General features: G+C 34.7%; 1 protein-coding gene across 1 annotated transcript in view; it reads left to right on the top strand.

Moving 5' to 3' along the window:
* Positions 1 to 16326, top strand: part of SPATA1 (spermatogenesis associated 1) — a 59590-nt gene that overhangs the window by 12761 nt on the left and 30503 nt on the right. The window contains exons 3-8 of the mRNA XM_016921559.3: positions 1663 to 1769; positions 3468 to 3585; positions 6791 to 6844; positions 6940 to 7171; positions 13965 to 14079; positions 14812 to 14869. Coding sequence (XP_016777048.1) covers positions 1663 to 1769; positions 3468 to 3585; positions 6791 to 6844; positions 6940 to 7171; positions 13965 to 14079; positions 14812 to 14869 — 684 coding nt within the window. The remainder of the gene's footprint in view (positions 1 to 1662; positions 1770 to 3467; positions 3586 to 6790; positions 6845 to 6939; positions 7172 to 13964; positions 14080 to 14811; positions 14870 to 16326) is intronic.

Below are 16326 nucleotides of genomic sequence, written 5' to 3'. Positions count from 1 at the left end.
GTATGTTACCTATTAGTGTTTTATGTTTATTGTTTTTTAATTTTTAAAAAATTTTAAAAATTGTACTTCTTAGAAGTCAGTATTTATTGTTTATTGGCTATATTTCTCACAGAGCCAGGACTAGTCTGAGGCAAATCAGGTACTTGCCACAGATGAAAAATTTAAGGGGCTACCAAAAAATTTTTTTAGTAAAATTAATGCAAAAAAAATCCATGATGAACAAGATATCCATATTTTAAATAGAGACAGGATCCAACAGTGCCATCTCTAATCATTTTGAAACTTGGGACAAAAGAAAAAGTATGTGCCATAACTTGTAATGTATTTTTAAAATAGCTAATGGTTTTAATGAAAATGTTATTGATGAGTAGCTTCCATTAAAGTCAGGAAGGTAAGATTATAATAAATTAGGGTTTGAGTGTAAATAGAATATTTAACCTTAAAATAATATTGTCAGATTTAATATGTACTTTAAAATTTTTCAATATTTTTTCAACTACTTTGTTGTTCTGGAAAAAAGCCATTAAAATGTCTTTTTTAAGAAGCATATATATAAATATTTAGTTCAAGAAATAGTTTCCTCCTGTAAAATATTAATACATTTATATAAAGATAAGGTCATATTTACTTCAAATTTCTTAAGGTTTTGCAAATATTTAATAGTATAGCTAGGGGTTAATCTTTTAAGTGCTCTAGTGTTCAAAATGCAACATATAGAAAACTTCACTGTCAGATCTATACAGACATTTTAAATTGTTAGTTAATAATCATCATCAAAAGCATAGAAGTAATTTTCTTGATTTATAAAAACAACTTGAAGAAAACCTTATGCTCAGGAACTATTTTTATCTCCTATGAAATTACTAATATTAACAGTAGGTCATATTCAAACTTTTAAAGGTTTCTCAGATATTTAATATTGCATTCGAGAATATTCATTTAAATGCTTTGACATTTAATATGCAGGGAGTATCAAACTTAATTTGACTAAAAGATAAGACTATATTTGCAATCATTGTTTCTGTTGTGGTTATATAAATATTCTTCTAAATAGAAGGATTCTAATCAAGGTCATAACAAAACATCAGTGGAAAAGTGGATAGTTACATAGAAGCATAGACATGCCCAATGTAAGAACAATCATTTCTTTCTCATTGGTCAGGAATAGGTTCTTCCTGGAATTCTGGGGAATAAGTACATTCCCCAAACCACAGTATTGAACTTTTTGCAGGTGCTGAGGGCTAGCAATCATCAGAACTGTAATAGGGAGAAAATATACAAAGGATAAAGATTCCACAGGTTCACCCCAATGGAACTGAGTAGGTGGGGAGTGAGGTGAGGTAAAGTTGATGTTAAGAAAACTAGTCTTGGTGCCCTAGGATTCTTACTGCAGGCCACAGAAAAAACACCATATGCCAAAGATGTTGAGCTAATCTCATAGCCACATCTATAACATTGTTGCCAAGGGAAAATGTACTCCAAGTGCCAAGTGGCCAACTTAAGAACAAATTTTTAGTTCATTTTGGTTTTTGTTTGTTCAGAGGGATGTATGTATTCCATGTTTTTTTCTATTGTGTTTATTAAACTTAATGCTATAGGACATCAATTGATTTTTTTTCACTTTAAAAATATTTTAACCGATGTTCTTCTCAATTTGTTCAGTTGGTGGAACTTCATGTTTTTTATGTCCCTGAAGGATCATGGAACTATAAGCTAAATACCATTTCAACAGAAGTTGTTAACAAATTCATTTCAGCTGGATTTCTAAGGCAAGTGTTGTGTAGTCATGTAACAATATGCCTGAAAGAAGAATCTGTTTTCTTCAGAGAAAAATGCTTTTTGGAAATTTAAAAACTATAAGTGAAAAATATTTTGTCCACGTGATAGATCCATTTCCTAACTTAATGAATACTATCAATATATAGTGCTATGTAACAATTAAATCAGTTCTGTAGGAATAGCTCACTTGGCCATAATACTACCACCCAGAAAACAGTATATAACCTGTGTATTATTATGGTTATACACAAAGTGAATTAAGAGAGAAGTTATCTAAAATTAAAAATCTGCTAAACTACTCAGGAGGCTAAGGTGGGAGGATTGCTTTGAGGCCCAGAAGTCAAGGCTGCAGTGAGCCATGATTGCAGCACTGCACTCTAGTCTGGGCAACAGAGTGAGACTCTGCCAAAAACAAAAAAGAGAGAGAGAAAGAGGGAAAAAGAAAGAGGGAGAGAGAAAGAGGAAGGAAGGAAGGAAAGAAGAACGGAAGGAAGGGAGGGAGGGAGGGAAAACTGCTGATCTGAGAATAGCAGTTAAAGCAATATATCTACAACGCCTCTTTCTCTGACCTGTTTAAAAATATAAACAAAGAACATGTGTTTATATGTATGTAGACGTGTATTTTCAAATTCACAAAAAGACACATAATACTATGTGATCTGACTGCCTGTTGTTACCCCTTACGCGTACCTCTCTTTCTAATCTTCATCATCACTTTCTTCAACCACATCAGCCTCCTTTCTGTTCTGGAACACATAGCCCTACCTCAGGACCCTTGTACTTTCTGTTCCTTTTGTCTAGAATGAGTTTTCTGCCCTAACCATATGCTCTCCCATCTCCTTCAGGTCTTTACTCACATATTACCTTTTTGTGTGGATATTCTCTAATCACTGTATTTTAAATCATTCATACAGTCCCTTTCTCCCTTCCCTGCCTTATTTTTCTCTGTGGTACTTAGTAGTGTCTTATGAATTACATTTTTTTACTTATTTACTTCATTAATTTTTCTATCCCACCACTAGATTATATGTAAAGTCCATGAGGGCAGAGATTTTTCTTTTGTTGACTGCCATATTCACATCCCTTGGAACAATGTCTGACACATAGTAGATGCTCAATAAATATGTGTTGATTGAATGAATTACCTAATATTTCTCATAAGGTCCCAGAAAAACAAGAACTCAGATGATAGCGTAAGTGATGGCTTTAAATTTTAGATATTCAGGAACAAAGTATCCCTAATAAGCAAAGATGTGTACTCTGACAATGTTAGATTATTTAAAAAATTTTTAAGCACTAGCTACTCCTGCCAAACTTCCAAAATAAATATCTGTGGCTAAATCATTAATTGCTGTATGTATAAAAGTACATCTATTCCACAGCAAATTTTAACAATAAAATTTGGAAGTAAATTAGCAAAGAGACAGTTGTTTTCCTTTTCAGTACAAAACATTTATAAACAGTGTTTATTTGCATAATTTTAAAGGCAGACTTTTAATTATTTATTTTAAGAGCTATTTATGGAAGACCTACAAAATGCCGGCAATGTGGAAACATAATATGTTAAGCTATATCTGACACGTTAAATCAACCTTTGTGTTTGAGATAGCTGACTAAAGTTATTGAATCATTAGTATATCCAAAATCTATTTCATTTTATATTATAAGGCAATTTTATAATATTTCAGAGTATCTCCTCAACTTACTTTACGAGCCCTGAGGGAGCATCTTGGTGAGTTCCTGGGTGAAGATGCTATTGCAGAAAAATTTTTATTTCTGAAATGCATTGGAAATAATTTAGCTGTGGTAAGTTTTCTTTTTTTTTCTTTCTGATTGAGAAAGACCATACCTTCTCAAATTACATTTCGTAAATGCTTATCAACTCAGCTCCTTAAGATATTATTAGATATGTAATCTCAATCAAAATGAAATTGAAATATCATTAAACATACAGATCAACAAAGTTAGGTTGCATAGGCATGTTATTGGGCATGAAAATGATGGGTTTTGTGTGTGAATTTCCTTGCAAAGCAAAGAAATACCAATTTAAAATGTGATCATATAAGTTCTTGAATTTAAATGAAAGTTTTTAAGTGTTTTAAACAGGTACTTGAGTTCTGGGAAAAAATGGGGTTCTCATCGCTTGTGCCACAACTAGACTCATTTGATGTGAAAATGATATGGCTCCAACATATTTTTTTGGTGTCAACTTTTTTTTTTTTTTCCAAGACGGAGTCTTGCTCTGTCACCCTGGCTAGAGTGCTGTGGTGTGATCTTGGCTCACTGCAACCTCCACCCCTCAGGTTCAAGCAAGTCTCCTGCCTCCCGAGTAGCTGGGATTACAGGCATGCGACACCACGCCCGGCTAAGTTTTGTATTTTTAGTAGAGACAGAGTTTCACCATGTTGGCCAGACTGGTCTCAAATTCCTGACTTCAGGTGATCTCCCTGCCTCAGCCTCCCAAAGTGCTGGGATTACAAGCATGAGCCACCTTGCCTGACTGGTGTCAACTATTATTTACTGAACACTCCTATTTGTGGTTTCTATGACTTAGTGGGCGGGATACTCTAAGTAGAGAGTATTCCTAGCTTAAGTTTCAAATCTAACAAGCCATCAGATCTCAAAGTTTCTGGTCTCTCATATCTACATAAATTTTATTTCCTTAATCAAGATTTTCTATATTTAAACTCTTTAAAATGCAGCATATTCTTATTTCACTCTCATTAACAGATTATATCATTATTATGTGTTTATGTGAATATTTGCTTAACATCTAACTCTACCATTAGATTATAGGTCCTTGTGGGGAGGGACTTCATTTTATTCATCATTGTATTTATAACCAGTGCCTAACAAGGTGCTTTGCACTAGAGGTGTTTAAATGTTCACTGAACAAATTAAAACATGAATGATAATGGAAAAAATAGGCATTTTCTTCCAAAGTACTACTATAATTTGCTGTGTGAGATTCTTGGGATCGGTACTTAAATTTGAAGAGGTTTTGGTTATCAGAGTTCTATTTGGTATGACTTTTGGCATATTAATATTAATTTACTGATCATTAAGTCAGCTTTCCTCAAGCAGGCAAGAAAATGAACAACCCTCATAATTTTTTGTTCTTTTCATGGTATGTAAATGTACAAAATATCAGTCATAGAATCCCAGATTGGAAGGGACTTTCTAAGTAATTTAGGTCAATTTCTAAAATCCTTCTAATATTTTATTATTTTAAACAGATATTTATTAATGTTTTTCTATATACAAAACTAGAAAAAGAACTAGATATAGATCTTGCCCTCAAAGAGTGCTCAGTGTAGTGATGAAGATTAAAATATATAAAATAAATAAATAAAATATCATATTTTATATATTCAAAAGAAAAGGAGATTACTTCCAGCAGGGGAAGAGGGGAAGTAGAAAACTTTGAGAAAGAAGCATTATTTCAATTTGGATCCTAAAAGAAAAATATTTGTTCTTGCAAAGATGAAAGGTGAGAAAAGCTTTCTGAGCAGAGAAAATAGGTTAAGCACAGAAGTAGAAATGCAGACAACTCAGAAATAATAAATGGTACATTTTTTTAATGGAGCATTGACTACATGAAAGGAAATAGTGGAGAGCAAGTTGTAAAGTCGTTTGTTGAAGGTCTTGAATGCCAGATTAGTAGTTTGGATTTTTTCATGAAACCATGAGTTTTTGACTAAGAGTGACATGATTAGAGCCTTCAGTAAAATTAATTGGGCCTCACTGAGAAGGATGGATTGAAGTGAGGAGGCAGGAATTTCAGTAAGAAAGTTTTACAGTGGTTCAGGCAAGAGATAATAAGGGCCTAAGGAACAAGCTGCCTCTCAAATTTTATCTATGACCATTTTCTCCTTGGTTTCATACTTCAGCTAAAAAAAATCTTCCTTTGGTTCTCAAATATGGCAGACTCATTTCTGATTTTTGGTCCTTGCACTTGCCTAGAAATCACTTCTCCCTGATTTTCACATAGCTGGCTGTTTCTTTTCATAATTCAGGACTTAGCTCAAGTATTATCTTTTCTAACAGGCCTTCCCTGACCTTTCTTCAAGTTACTCTTTATTACATCACTCTGTTTTCTTTTCATAAAACATGTATCACCATCCTAAATTGAGTTTATTTATTTATTTAATATCTGCTTTCCCAAGTAGAATATAACCTCCATGAAAGCAGAGATTTTGCCTTATTTATCATTGTATCCATACCATGTAGAACACTGCCTGACAGATAGTATGCCCTCAGTATTTGTGTTTTGTTTTGTTTTGTTTTTTGTTTTGTTTTGTTTTGTTTTTGAGACAGAGTCTCCTTCTGTTGCCCAGGCTGGAGTGCAGTGGTGCACTCTCAGCTCACTGCAGCCTCCACCTCCCAGGTTCAAGCGATTCTCCTGCCTCAGCCTCCTGAGTAGCTGGGGGAGCCACCACACCTGGCTAATTTTTGTATTTTTAATAGAGATGGGGTTTCACCATGTTGGCCAGGCTGGCCTTGAACTCCTGACCTCAAGTAATCTGCCCAACTTGGCCTCCCAAAGTGCTGAGATTACAGGCGTGAGTCACCACGCCCAGTCCCCCAATATTTGTTAAATAAATAGATAAATAACAAATGAACTCTATGGGTTGAACATGTAGGAAATAAAATAAAGTTTACTAAGTTGGACTCTGGGGTCAGATGACCTGGTTTTGAATCCCAACTTGGAAATTTCCTAGGTATACAATCTTTACTAAGTGTAAAGCACTTAAAATAGTGCCAGGGACATAGTAAGTCCATTTAAGTGATAGGCATAGTTATTATTAATAAATGAATAGAATTTCTATTATGTTTGATACAGTGAATAAAAGTAACATTATATTCTACATTTCTAGAATCTAGCCATAGCTTTTAAATTTGATTTTTATATTTGCCACAAATACATGCCTTCTGCAAAAAAAGTAGAGGTAAAAATAATTGAAAAAAATGTAGCAAAAGCTTTAATTTTTTTCTCATTACTTATTTCTAGGTGAAGGAAAAGCAAGAATCAGAACTGAAACTCAAATCATTTGCTCCTCCATATGTATGTAATGTGACATTTTAAACTTATGCTAATTTTTAACTTAGAGCACTGCTTTTAATTGCAAACTAACTTTTAAAATTTCCTATATGTTTTAGGCTCTTCAACCAGAATTATATTTGCTTCCTGTAATGGACCATTTAGGAAATGTTTATTCACCATCATCAACAGTTATTTTAGATGAGCGGCAGACTAATAATGGTGTTAATGAGGCTGATGGAACAATCCACAGACCAATTAGTGTAACTTTGTTCAAGGAGGAACTTGGAAGAGATCCCAGTTTGTTAGAAAACACTTTGAAAGAGCTTCCTAACAAGAATCAGGAAGAAGGTGATTTTAAACTGGAATGGGAAAAAGAAAGAGGCTATTATAGTACATTTTAGCAGTCAAGTCTGTAAGCAAACCCTGAGCAAACCTAGCCTTACAAATATAGGCAGTTTAAAAAGAAAGCTACAATTCCACTTGGGGATTTCTAAAGAAATATTTTTGCCAGATGGGAGGAAAAGAAAACAATTTAAGTACTATGTTAAAATAAAAACAAAATCAAAATAGTTACAGCACTTAAATGAACATTACCACCTTTACTTCTTTTTTAATAAAATAGTTTTAGATAAAAGTAAAGCTACAGGGGAAGAGAAAGGAAAGGTGACTGCATAAAACTTTGGTATTACTCAGAGACCAGAAGGATCAGGAAAACAGTATCAAACCAAGACAGACAACAACAACAAAAAAACTTTAATGTTGGGGAACATACGTATTTCAGAGAATTTTAAAATTTTTATCTGATTACACCTATCAATTTACTAATAATTACTAATAACTCGATTCTTCAAAAGTGATAGGGGCCAGGAGTGGTGGCTTATATCTGTAATAAGCACTTTAAGAGGCCAAGGTGGGTGGATCATTTGAGCCCAGGAGTTTGAGACCAGCTTGGGCAACATGGCAAGACCCTGTCTCTATGAAAAAACACAAAAGTTAGCCAGGTCTGGTGGCACATGCCTATAGTCCCAGCTACTCAGGAGACTGAAGCGGGAGGATTGCTTGAGCCAGGGACGGGGAGGTTGCAGTCAGCTGAGATGGCACCATCACCCTCCAGTCTGGGTGACAGAGCAAGACTTTGTCTCAAAAAAAAAAAAAAAAAAAAAAAAGATAGGTAATTTAAAATGTTTAAATAAAAATTAAACTCATAAATACATAAATAAAGCTAACTACAGTCTAAGAATCAATAGGAAAAAAAGATAGGTAATTTAAAATGTTTAAATAAAAATTAAACTCACTGAGCATCTAATGGGTGTCAAGTAATAAACAGTAAATATTAAATGCACCTAAGATGAAAGCAGGTACTAACTTTGGAACATTATTGGGTTTAGAATAAATTTAGAATACAAGAAATGTAACTGATTAAGAACTACTATATTCTACAGCTTTAATAGATGTTGTCTTTAGTCAACATCTGGGGGATGCATTTCATTTGTAAATGTTTAGTATATCTGCTTTTCCTTCACAGTTTATTTTTTAATGTAATATGGTAAAAAAGTTAAAAGTTAAACTAATTTTTTTCCTATTGATTCTTGGACTGTAGTCAGCTTTATTTATATGCTTTAAATGAGAGGCCAGTGTGTGCTCATTTTTAAAAGTTCTAGAAACATCAGTAAGTATTAGGAAGAAAATAAGTATAAAGTATACTTTTACTAATAAATGTAAAGAAGAAAATAAAGACTGACAATAATTTTACTACTCAGAGATTACTACTACTTAGAATTCTGATGTATATTCTTCCAGTTATTATTTTTTAGTTCTTATATATAAATAATATATATTTTTACTTATCAGAAATGAAGACACATACAGACTCTTAAAGCCTCTTATATTAAAATATAAACATTTCATATTAATAAATATAGATCTGTGTCATTATAGAATTCCCTGTGTCATAATTTACTTCCCCAACCCTTTATTAATGTTTTTGCTATCATGTATAGTGCAATGAGCAACATTTTTTTTTTTTCTTTTTGAGATGGAGTCTCGCTCTGTTGCCCAGGCTGGAGTGCAGTGGCACAATCTCGGCTCACTGCAGCCTCTGCCTCCCAGGTTCAAGCAAATCTCCTGCCTCAGCCTCCCTAAGTACCTGGGACTACAGGTGCACACCACCATGTCCAGCTAATTTTTGTATTTTTAGTAGAGGCAGGGTTTCACCATGTTGGCCAGGGTGGTCTCGAACTCCTGACCTCAGGTAATCCACCCACCTTGGCCTCTCAAAGTGCTAGGATTACAGGCGTGAGCCACCGCTCCAGGCCAGAGCAACATTTTTCTAAATGCAGTTTCATGCATTTGTCCTATTATTATTTTTAGAAATTTAACTGCTGTTTCTAAGGTAACAACCTTATAAACCTTGTATGTTTTTCTCTGGTCACACTTCTTCCTTCTCCAGTAGAGATAACTACTACTTTGATATTTGTGGTAATTGTTTTCTTGCTTTACTTTTGCTTTCTGTATTTTGAAGCTCTGTTATTAGGTGCATGCACATTTAGGATTATTATGTCTTCTTGATAAACTGACCCCTATATCATGTAATGTTTCTCTTTATTGCTGGTAGTAGTACTTATTTTGAATTATTTTCTTAACTTTAATTTGTGGTTTGTCTTTTTACTCTATGATTCTTTTGATCATAGGAATTCCTTGTAGTTCTACAACTGAGATATATATCCCTGATAATATAGTTTAGTTATGTCTGTTTTGAATTTTATTTATGTATATCATTTTGGACTCGCTTCTCTTACTCAACATTGTAAGAGTCAACCATACCTATTTATTTTCATTGTTGTGCTATTCCATTTTATACTCATACAATTTATTTACATTACAATTTATTTGTCTATTCTATGGCTGATGGACATTTGGTTTGTTTGCAGCTTGGGACTATTACAAATATCCTGTTATGTACATTTTTGTACACAAGTCCTAAATGTGCATGTGCAAGAGAATTGGCATTGTTCATTGTTCATGTTCATGTACATGTTCAACTTCACTAAACAACATCCATGTGTTTTCCAAAGCGGTAGTACCCAGCAGCAATGTCTAAAAGTTCCTGTTGAACCATAATCTTGCCATTATGTCATATATTTTCTGTCTCCTTGTTTCTCTGCTCCACATTTTGGAAAAAATAAAGAGTGAGGTAGTATAGATTTCCTCCAAATGCATTTCCAGTTATCCCAAAATATCATTCATTCCCTCCCCACTGATTTCAAATGGCACCTTTACCACACTATATATATATTTTTTCATATATATATTCTTATACATACATGACCACTTTCAGACTCTATCCATTTTCTGAACTAGTACTGACATTAATATTTTTTATATATCTGGCAGGGTGATTTCCCATTCAATATTATTATTCTGTATTGTGAGGTTCAAAATTGGATATCATATGTGAAACTGCTTTGTATCTGTAAATCACCACACAAACAAATATAAGTAATTCTTTTCGATAGTTTTGGTTTGAACTTTTATTTCCTCTGTGGTTTGTTATTTTGTTGGAAAGAAATCCAGTTTTTAAAAATTTTTATAAATATTATAAAATCTTTTTAGGACAAGGATTTATTGCTACTTACTCAGAGTCAAACACAGTGCCTAGACCACAGTCCTGAATAAATATTTGTTGAAAATTAATAACTGTCTTAACATCAATGAGTAAATAATATATAATCAATTACTGTGTTCTTAGTAACTGTAATGGTACAAAAATGATAACAGATGCTATCCCTTCTGAAACGTGACATTTTAGAGAATAAATTTATAATAAATAATAAAGTTTGGGAAGAATGCAGGTAATATGCCTTTTTTTTTTTTTTTTTTTTTTTTTTTGAGACGGAGTCTCGCTCTGTTGCCAGGCTGGAGTGCAGTGGTGCGATCTCGGCTCACTGCAACCTCCGCCTCCCGGGTTCCAGCAATTCTCCTCAGCCTTCCGATAGCTGGAATTACAGGTGCCTGCCACCACACCCAGCTAATTTTTGTATGTTTAGTAGAGACGGACTCCTGACCTCAGGTGATCCACCCGCCTCGGCCTCCCAAAGTGTAGGGATTACAGGCATGAGTGACTGCGCCCGGCTGAAGCCTAAACTCTTTTTTTTTTTTTTTTTTTTTTTGGAGACCGAGTCTCGCTCTGTCACCCAGGCTGGAGTGCAGTGGCACAATCTCGCCTCACTGCAACTTCCGCCTCCTGGGTTCAGGCAATTCTCCTGCCTCAGCCTCCAGAGTAGCTGGGACTACAGGCACACGCAGCCATGCCCGGCTAATTTTTTTGTGTTTTAGTAGAGACGAGGTTTCACCGTGTTGCCCAGGCCAGTCTCAAACTCCTGAGCTCAGGCAATCCGCCCGCCTGGGACAGGCAGTCCACCCACCTCGGCCTCCCAAAGTGCTAGGATTGCAGTCATGAGCCACCGCGCCTGGCCGAGCCTAAGCTTCTTGAGGTAGCATAGAGAGCTCTTCAAATCCAGGGCTACGGTGTATGGCCATGCAGATCGTTTAGTGCCTATCTCCAGAAGGCCTCCTTCTCAGAGATCGTGATATGAATGAAGCTTTCAGGATTTACTTAATGTTGGGGTTAGTTCAGTAATTTTTATCTATTATTATTAGTAGTAATACTACTATTTAATAGTATGAGGTTAGGAAAGGGAGGGAGAGAAGTACTATGAACTGGTACTTCTGGAGAGGTAGGTAGCGACTTGAACTACAAGAGCCTTGCTTGCAAAGCTGAAGAGTTTAGTAGGTAATGGGAAGCAATCTGAAGTTTTTAACTTGGCATGATTGGATTTTAGTTCTAGAAAAACAGCTTAGGTGACAAGATGGAAAATAGACTTAGGGACTAGGAAAATGGCAATGGGATATAAATCAGAACTTAAAGTCAAGAAACTTCTCAGGATTGGACAGTGTGCTAGGTACTTTACATGCATTATGCCATTTTAGAGATAAGGAAAGAGAAGTTAGAGAAATAACTTACCTGAAGTCATACATGTTATGACCATGCCAGGACTTGAGCTCTTTTGTGTTTGACTAAAGCCCATGCTTTATAACACTGCGCTAGAATCATACTGAACTTTTCATTATGGATAAAAATGCTCCACACATTATTAGTATTCTGCTCCTTGTACATACCGTATTCTTTGCTTAAATTCCTCCTACTCCCTTATTTGCCACCAAACAGCTCATAGTTCAAAACTTAGTTTCACAGTTATCACTCCCTTTTCTGTGACTCTATCATATTTTAAACATATATTTGTTGGAGTTCTCAAAACACTGAGTTCTACGTTATTGTTTCTTTTTATGGGTGGGTAGGGAGAGTTGTAGTTTACTATTAGCTTTTACACAGCTGGTATGTCCATTTTTTATTCATTTTGCATTATATAGATCTTTTAGACAATCTGTTTTTTTGTTTTGTTTTGCCTTGTTTTGTTTGAGACAGGGTCTCTCTCCAGCAGTGGCACAATCTCGGCTCACTGCAGTGTCTGCCTCCTGGATTCAAGCTATTCTCCTGCCCCAGCCTCCCAAGTAGCTGGGATTACAGGCACGTGCCACCACACCTGGCTAATTTTTATATTTTTAGTAGAGACAGGGTTTTACCATGTTGGCCAGGCTGATCTCGAACTTCTGACCTCAAGTGATCCACCCGCCTCGGCCTCCCAAAGTCCTGGGATTACAGACATGAGCCGCCACACCCAGCCTCTGTTTGTTGTTCTTAAGTGACAGTTTCAATACCAGGTGGGAAATAAATTGTAGCAGCCAAACAAAAATCAGTATGGGCTCCAGGTTGCACAATATTTTGGCAAGTCTTTTTTTTTTTTTTTTTTTGAGACAGGGTCTTGCTCTGATGCCCAGGCTGGAGAACAGCAGTGTGAGCATGGCTCACTACAGCCTCAACCTTCCAGGATCAAGACATCCTCCCACCCCAGTCTCCCAAGTAGCTGGGAACACAGGCATGCACCACCATGCCTGGCTAATTTATTTTATTTTTGTAGAGATATTGCCCAGGCTGGTCTTGAACTACTGGGCTCAAGCTATCCTCCTGCCCAGCCTCCCACAGTGCTGGGTTTACAGGCATAAGCCACCATGCCCAGCAACAACTCTTGTAAAATGACTTTTCAAATATTAATTTGGCTCACTTATTCTTTTATAAATTAAAAAAATTGATTTCTCCAAGGGAAAAAAATCTGAATTAATACTGCCAGGTTCGTGTATCTTTTGTTTATATAGACCATGTGGAACATTAGTGTTAATATTTCAAAGATGGATTGTTTAGTTTTCCTATATTGAGAAATTTTGTTAAAATGAAGGGAGATTTTATCAATGAAAATGTATGTGAAATAAAAAATGACATTTTATGTTCTGTATTTATACCAGCATTTTCCAGAGAAGGTTCCTCAGAGCACTGTTTCAACAACTGCTTTGGCAAACGGTTTGTAAAGACAATTAAGGCCGAACGCGGTGGCTTATGCCTGTAATTTCAGCACCTTGGGAGGCCAAGGTGGGCATATCACCTGAGGTCAGGAGTTCAAGACAAGCCTTGCCAACCTGGTGAAACCCTGTCTATACTAAAAATACAAAAATTCACTGGGCGTGGTAGCACATGCCTGTAATCCCAGCTACTTGGGAGGCTGAGGCAGGAGAATCGCTTGAACCTGGGAGGCAGAGGCTACAGTGAACTGAGATTGCACCACTGCACTCCAGCCTGGGCGACAGAGCAAGTCTCTATCTCAAAAAAAAAAAAAATTATATTTCAGGAAACCCCCAACTTACCTACCCTGCTCTTGCAGATTTAGTTGTACATGGAGACAAACCCTTTAATAGGAGTGAATGTGTGTGTAGGGGGTTGTGTTGCTGTTTGATGTTGCTTAATTCAACATTTCCCAAGCTGAATTAACCAAATAATTTTCTTTTCACATAAACAAATATTTCATGAAATTCACTTTGGAAACTATTGACTTATATCTATATAGGAAAGTTCATGGGGATTCTGAAATCTAGGATAAGATTATAGTGTACATGTATAAAAACAAAAGTTTATTTTACTATTTTCCTAACATTCTGAACTTTATTTGCCGTGGATGACCATCAACATCAGCTGGGGGAAGAGCCACTGCAGAAAAAAGCCAAATTGCAAAAAATCAAATTGGAAATTCTGAGTTGCCAGGATCATTGGAAGATTCAAATAATGATTGCTTTGGCACTAAAAAAAGGTAATTAGTATAGATGCTGATTCCACATGCCATAATCTAAACAATAAGAAAAAGAGTAAGATATTCAGAGTATTGTTATAAAGACTTCTACTTAAAGATATGAGTGAAATTAGTGATATTTTAATTAAAATTACCTTGATTCAGATCTTTACTGTTTTTTGCTAACATTCCTCTCCAAGATAATAAGGGATAATTCATAACTTAAATTTATTTCTATTGTAGTACTTTTATCATTGGGACAACTTGATGACAGAAAAATTTCTGTCTTTGTTTCCCTTCATTAGAACTAATTATCCTGCCTCTCTTAAGTTCTTGGTTATAGGTAAACTAATCAATATGCTTGATTTTCACACTGGTATCATTTCATTCAAAATTATAGTACTTAGACGAGTTTTACACAGTCTTTTGAAATTAAGGGTTTTTATAAACAGTTATTCACAAAAGAACAATAAACAAATATGTTTCTAAAATTTCAAGTAATTTTATCTTGCTATAGATATTGAACTAGAATTTAGCTATAATATAATAAAATATGATTTTATTACTCATACTAAATGTAGCTTTACATGGATTACTAATGAGTCTGAAAGAACATGATAATGGTCTCAGGCTGACTTTGAAAATTTTCAATATTTGTGTTTACAGAGCATCAAATAAAATACATAAAATATGAAAAGCTAATATTCATGGGATCATGTTTTAATGACTTTCAAACCTGTCATTTCCTTTAAGTCAGTGTCTTTGGGACAATGAAGATGATACAGCTATCAGTAGAAGACAGGACAATCAGGTACTATTTAAAATTTTTTGTTTAAACATGGTATTGCAACATCATAATATTTTTACTAAGATTAAACTGAAACTGCAGATTAAAATGTCTAAGTTTTCCAGAAACATACTTCTAATATCAACATAATCAATAGTAGTCCAATTTTTCTGTTTTTATAAATAAGGTAACAATATGCCCAAATGAGAAGGGGGAAAAGTTATCCACCAACATCTTTTTGGATTATCTTCTCAAATTTTATTACTAGTTTTAAAGGTACATCAAACTATACTTAACTAGCAGCTTTCATAGCTAATTTATAATTTAATATACTAATACCTGTACTTGATTAACTTGTCTCTTTAGAACAGAATTATATAGTGTGTTAAGAAGCAGTATAGTAGTAAATTGTTTATGTTATAGTTACTAGCTGTGTGACCTTGGATATGTTACCCAATTTGAATTGCACTGGTTTAAACGAGTTAATGAACACTATTCACATTACCAGTTTATTCTCAAGAAATGATGGAAAGACTAGGAGAATTTTGCACATATTTGCAGGATGAATTTAGGACAGTCTTAAGAATGATAACAATACTAATTTAAATAATAGCTATCAATGAGTATCAACTACCAGGCATTATTCTAAGTATTTTACACATACTGACTCATTTAATCCCCATAAAGGAAACTCCATGAGGTAGGTTATGGTTATCATTCCCCTTTTACAGATGAGGAAACTGAGGCACAGAGAGGTTCCATGGCTTTCCCAGGTGATATTATATAGTTAGTAAGTACTAGAGCTGGGCTTAGATCCTAAATAGTGTAGACTGGCTTCAGAGTTCAGTCTTAACCATTTTAATAACTACCTACCTAAATAATACTACTAATAACATAGCAAAAACCAGTTAGATAGCATTTACTGAGCCAATCACTATTCTAAATGCTTTATGTATGTTCATTCATTTAATTCAACAACTATTTGTGGAGGTACTATTATCTCTATTTTCAGATGAGAAAACGAAAACACAGAAAGTTACATTAATTCTTCCACGGTTATGTCTTTCATATCCATTGGACAAAATTCCAACCATAGTTAATAAATCACAAACTTCAAATGAGTCTTTAATTGTGCCAACAAATATACTACATTTTCTTGGTCCATTACTATTCTTCTAGACAACTCTGTCATACTTTCTCCTCAGACAATCAAGACCTCCTTTCTCTTGCATTCTCAGTGATAATTTTTGTTAAATAGAGGTAATTTGAAGAGAACCACGAATCTCAAAATTTTATGTACAGAATGAGGTTGTGGTTGTGGTTCAGTTGAGATCCTCAGATACCCACCTCCTACACCATTTGTTAAGACTTTATTTTTCCTATTGCATTATTCAAAACTCAGTTGACTCTATAAGATCTAGGACAACTTCTAGCTTCCCTTTCTGCTCAATGATTTTTTTTAATCCTTACGCCAATACCAC

The sequence above is a fragment of the Pan troglodytes genome, chromosome 1, assembly GCF_028858775.2.
Source record: "Pan troglodytes isolate AG18354 chromosome 1, NHGRI_mPanTro3-v2.0_pri, whole genome shotgun sequence".
Taxonomy (NCBI): Eukaryota; Metazoa; Chordata; class Mammalia; order Primates; family Hominidae; genus Pan; species Pan troglodytes.
This window is presented reverse-complemented; position numbering and strand designations above follow the sequence as displayed.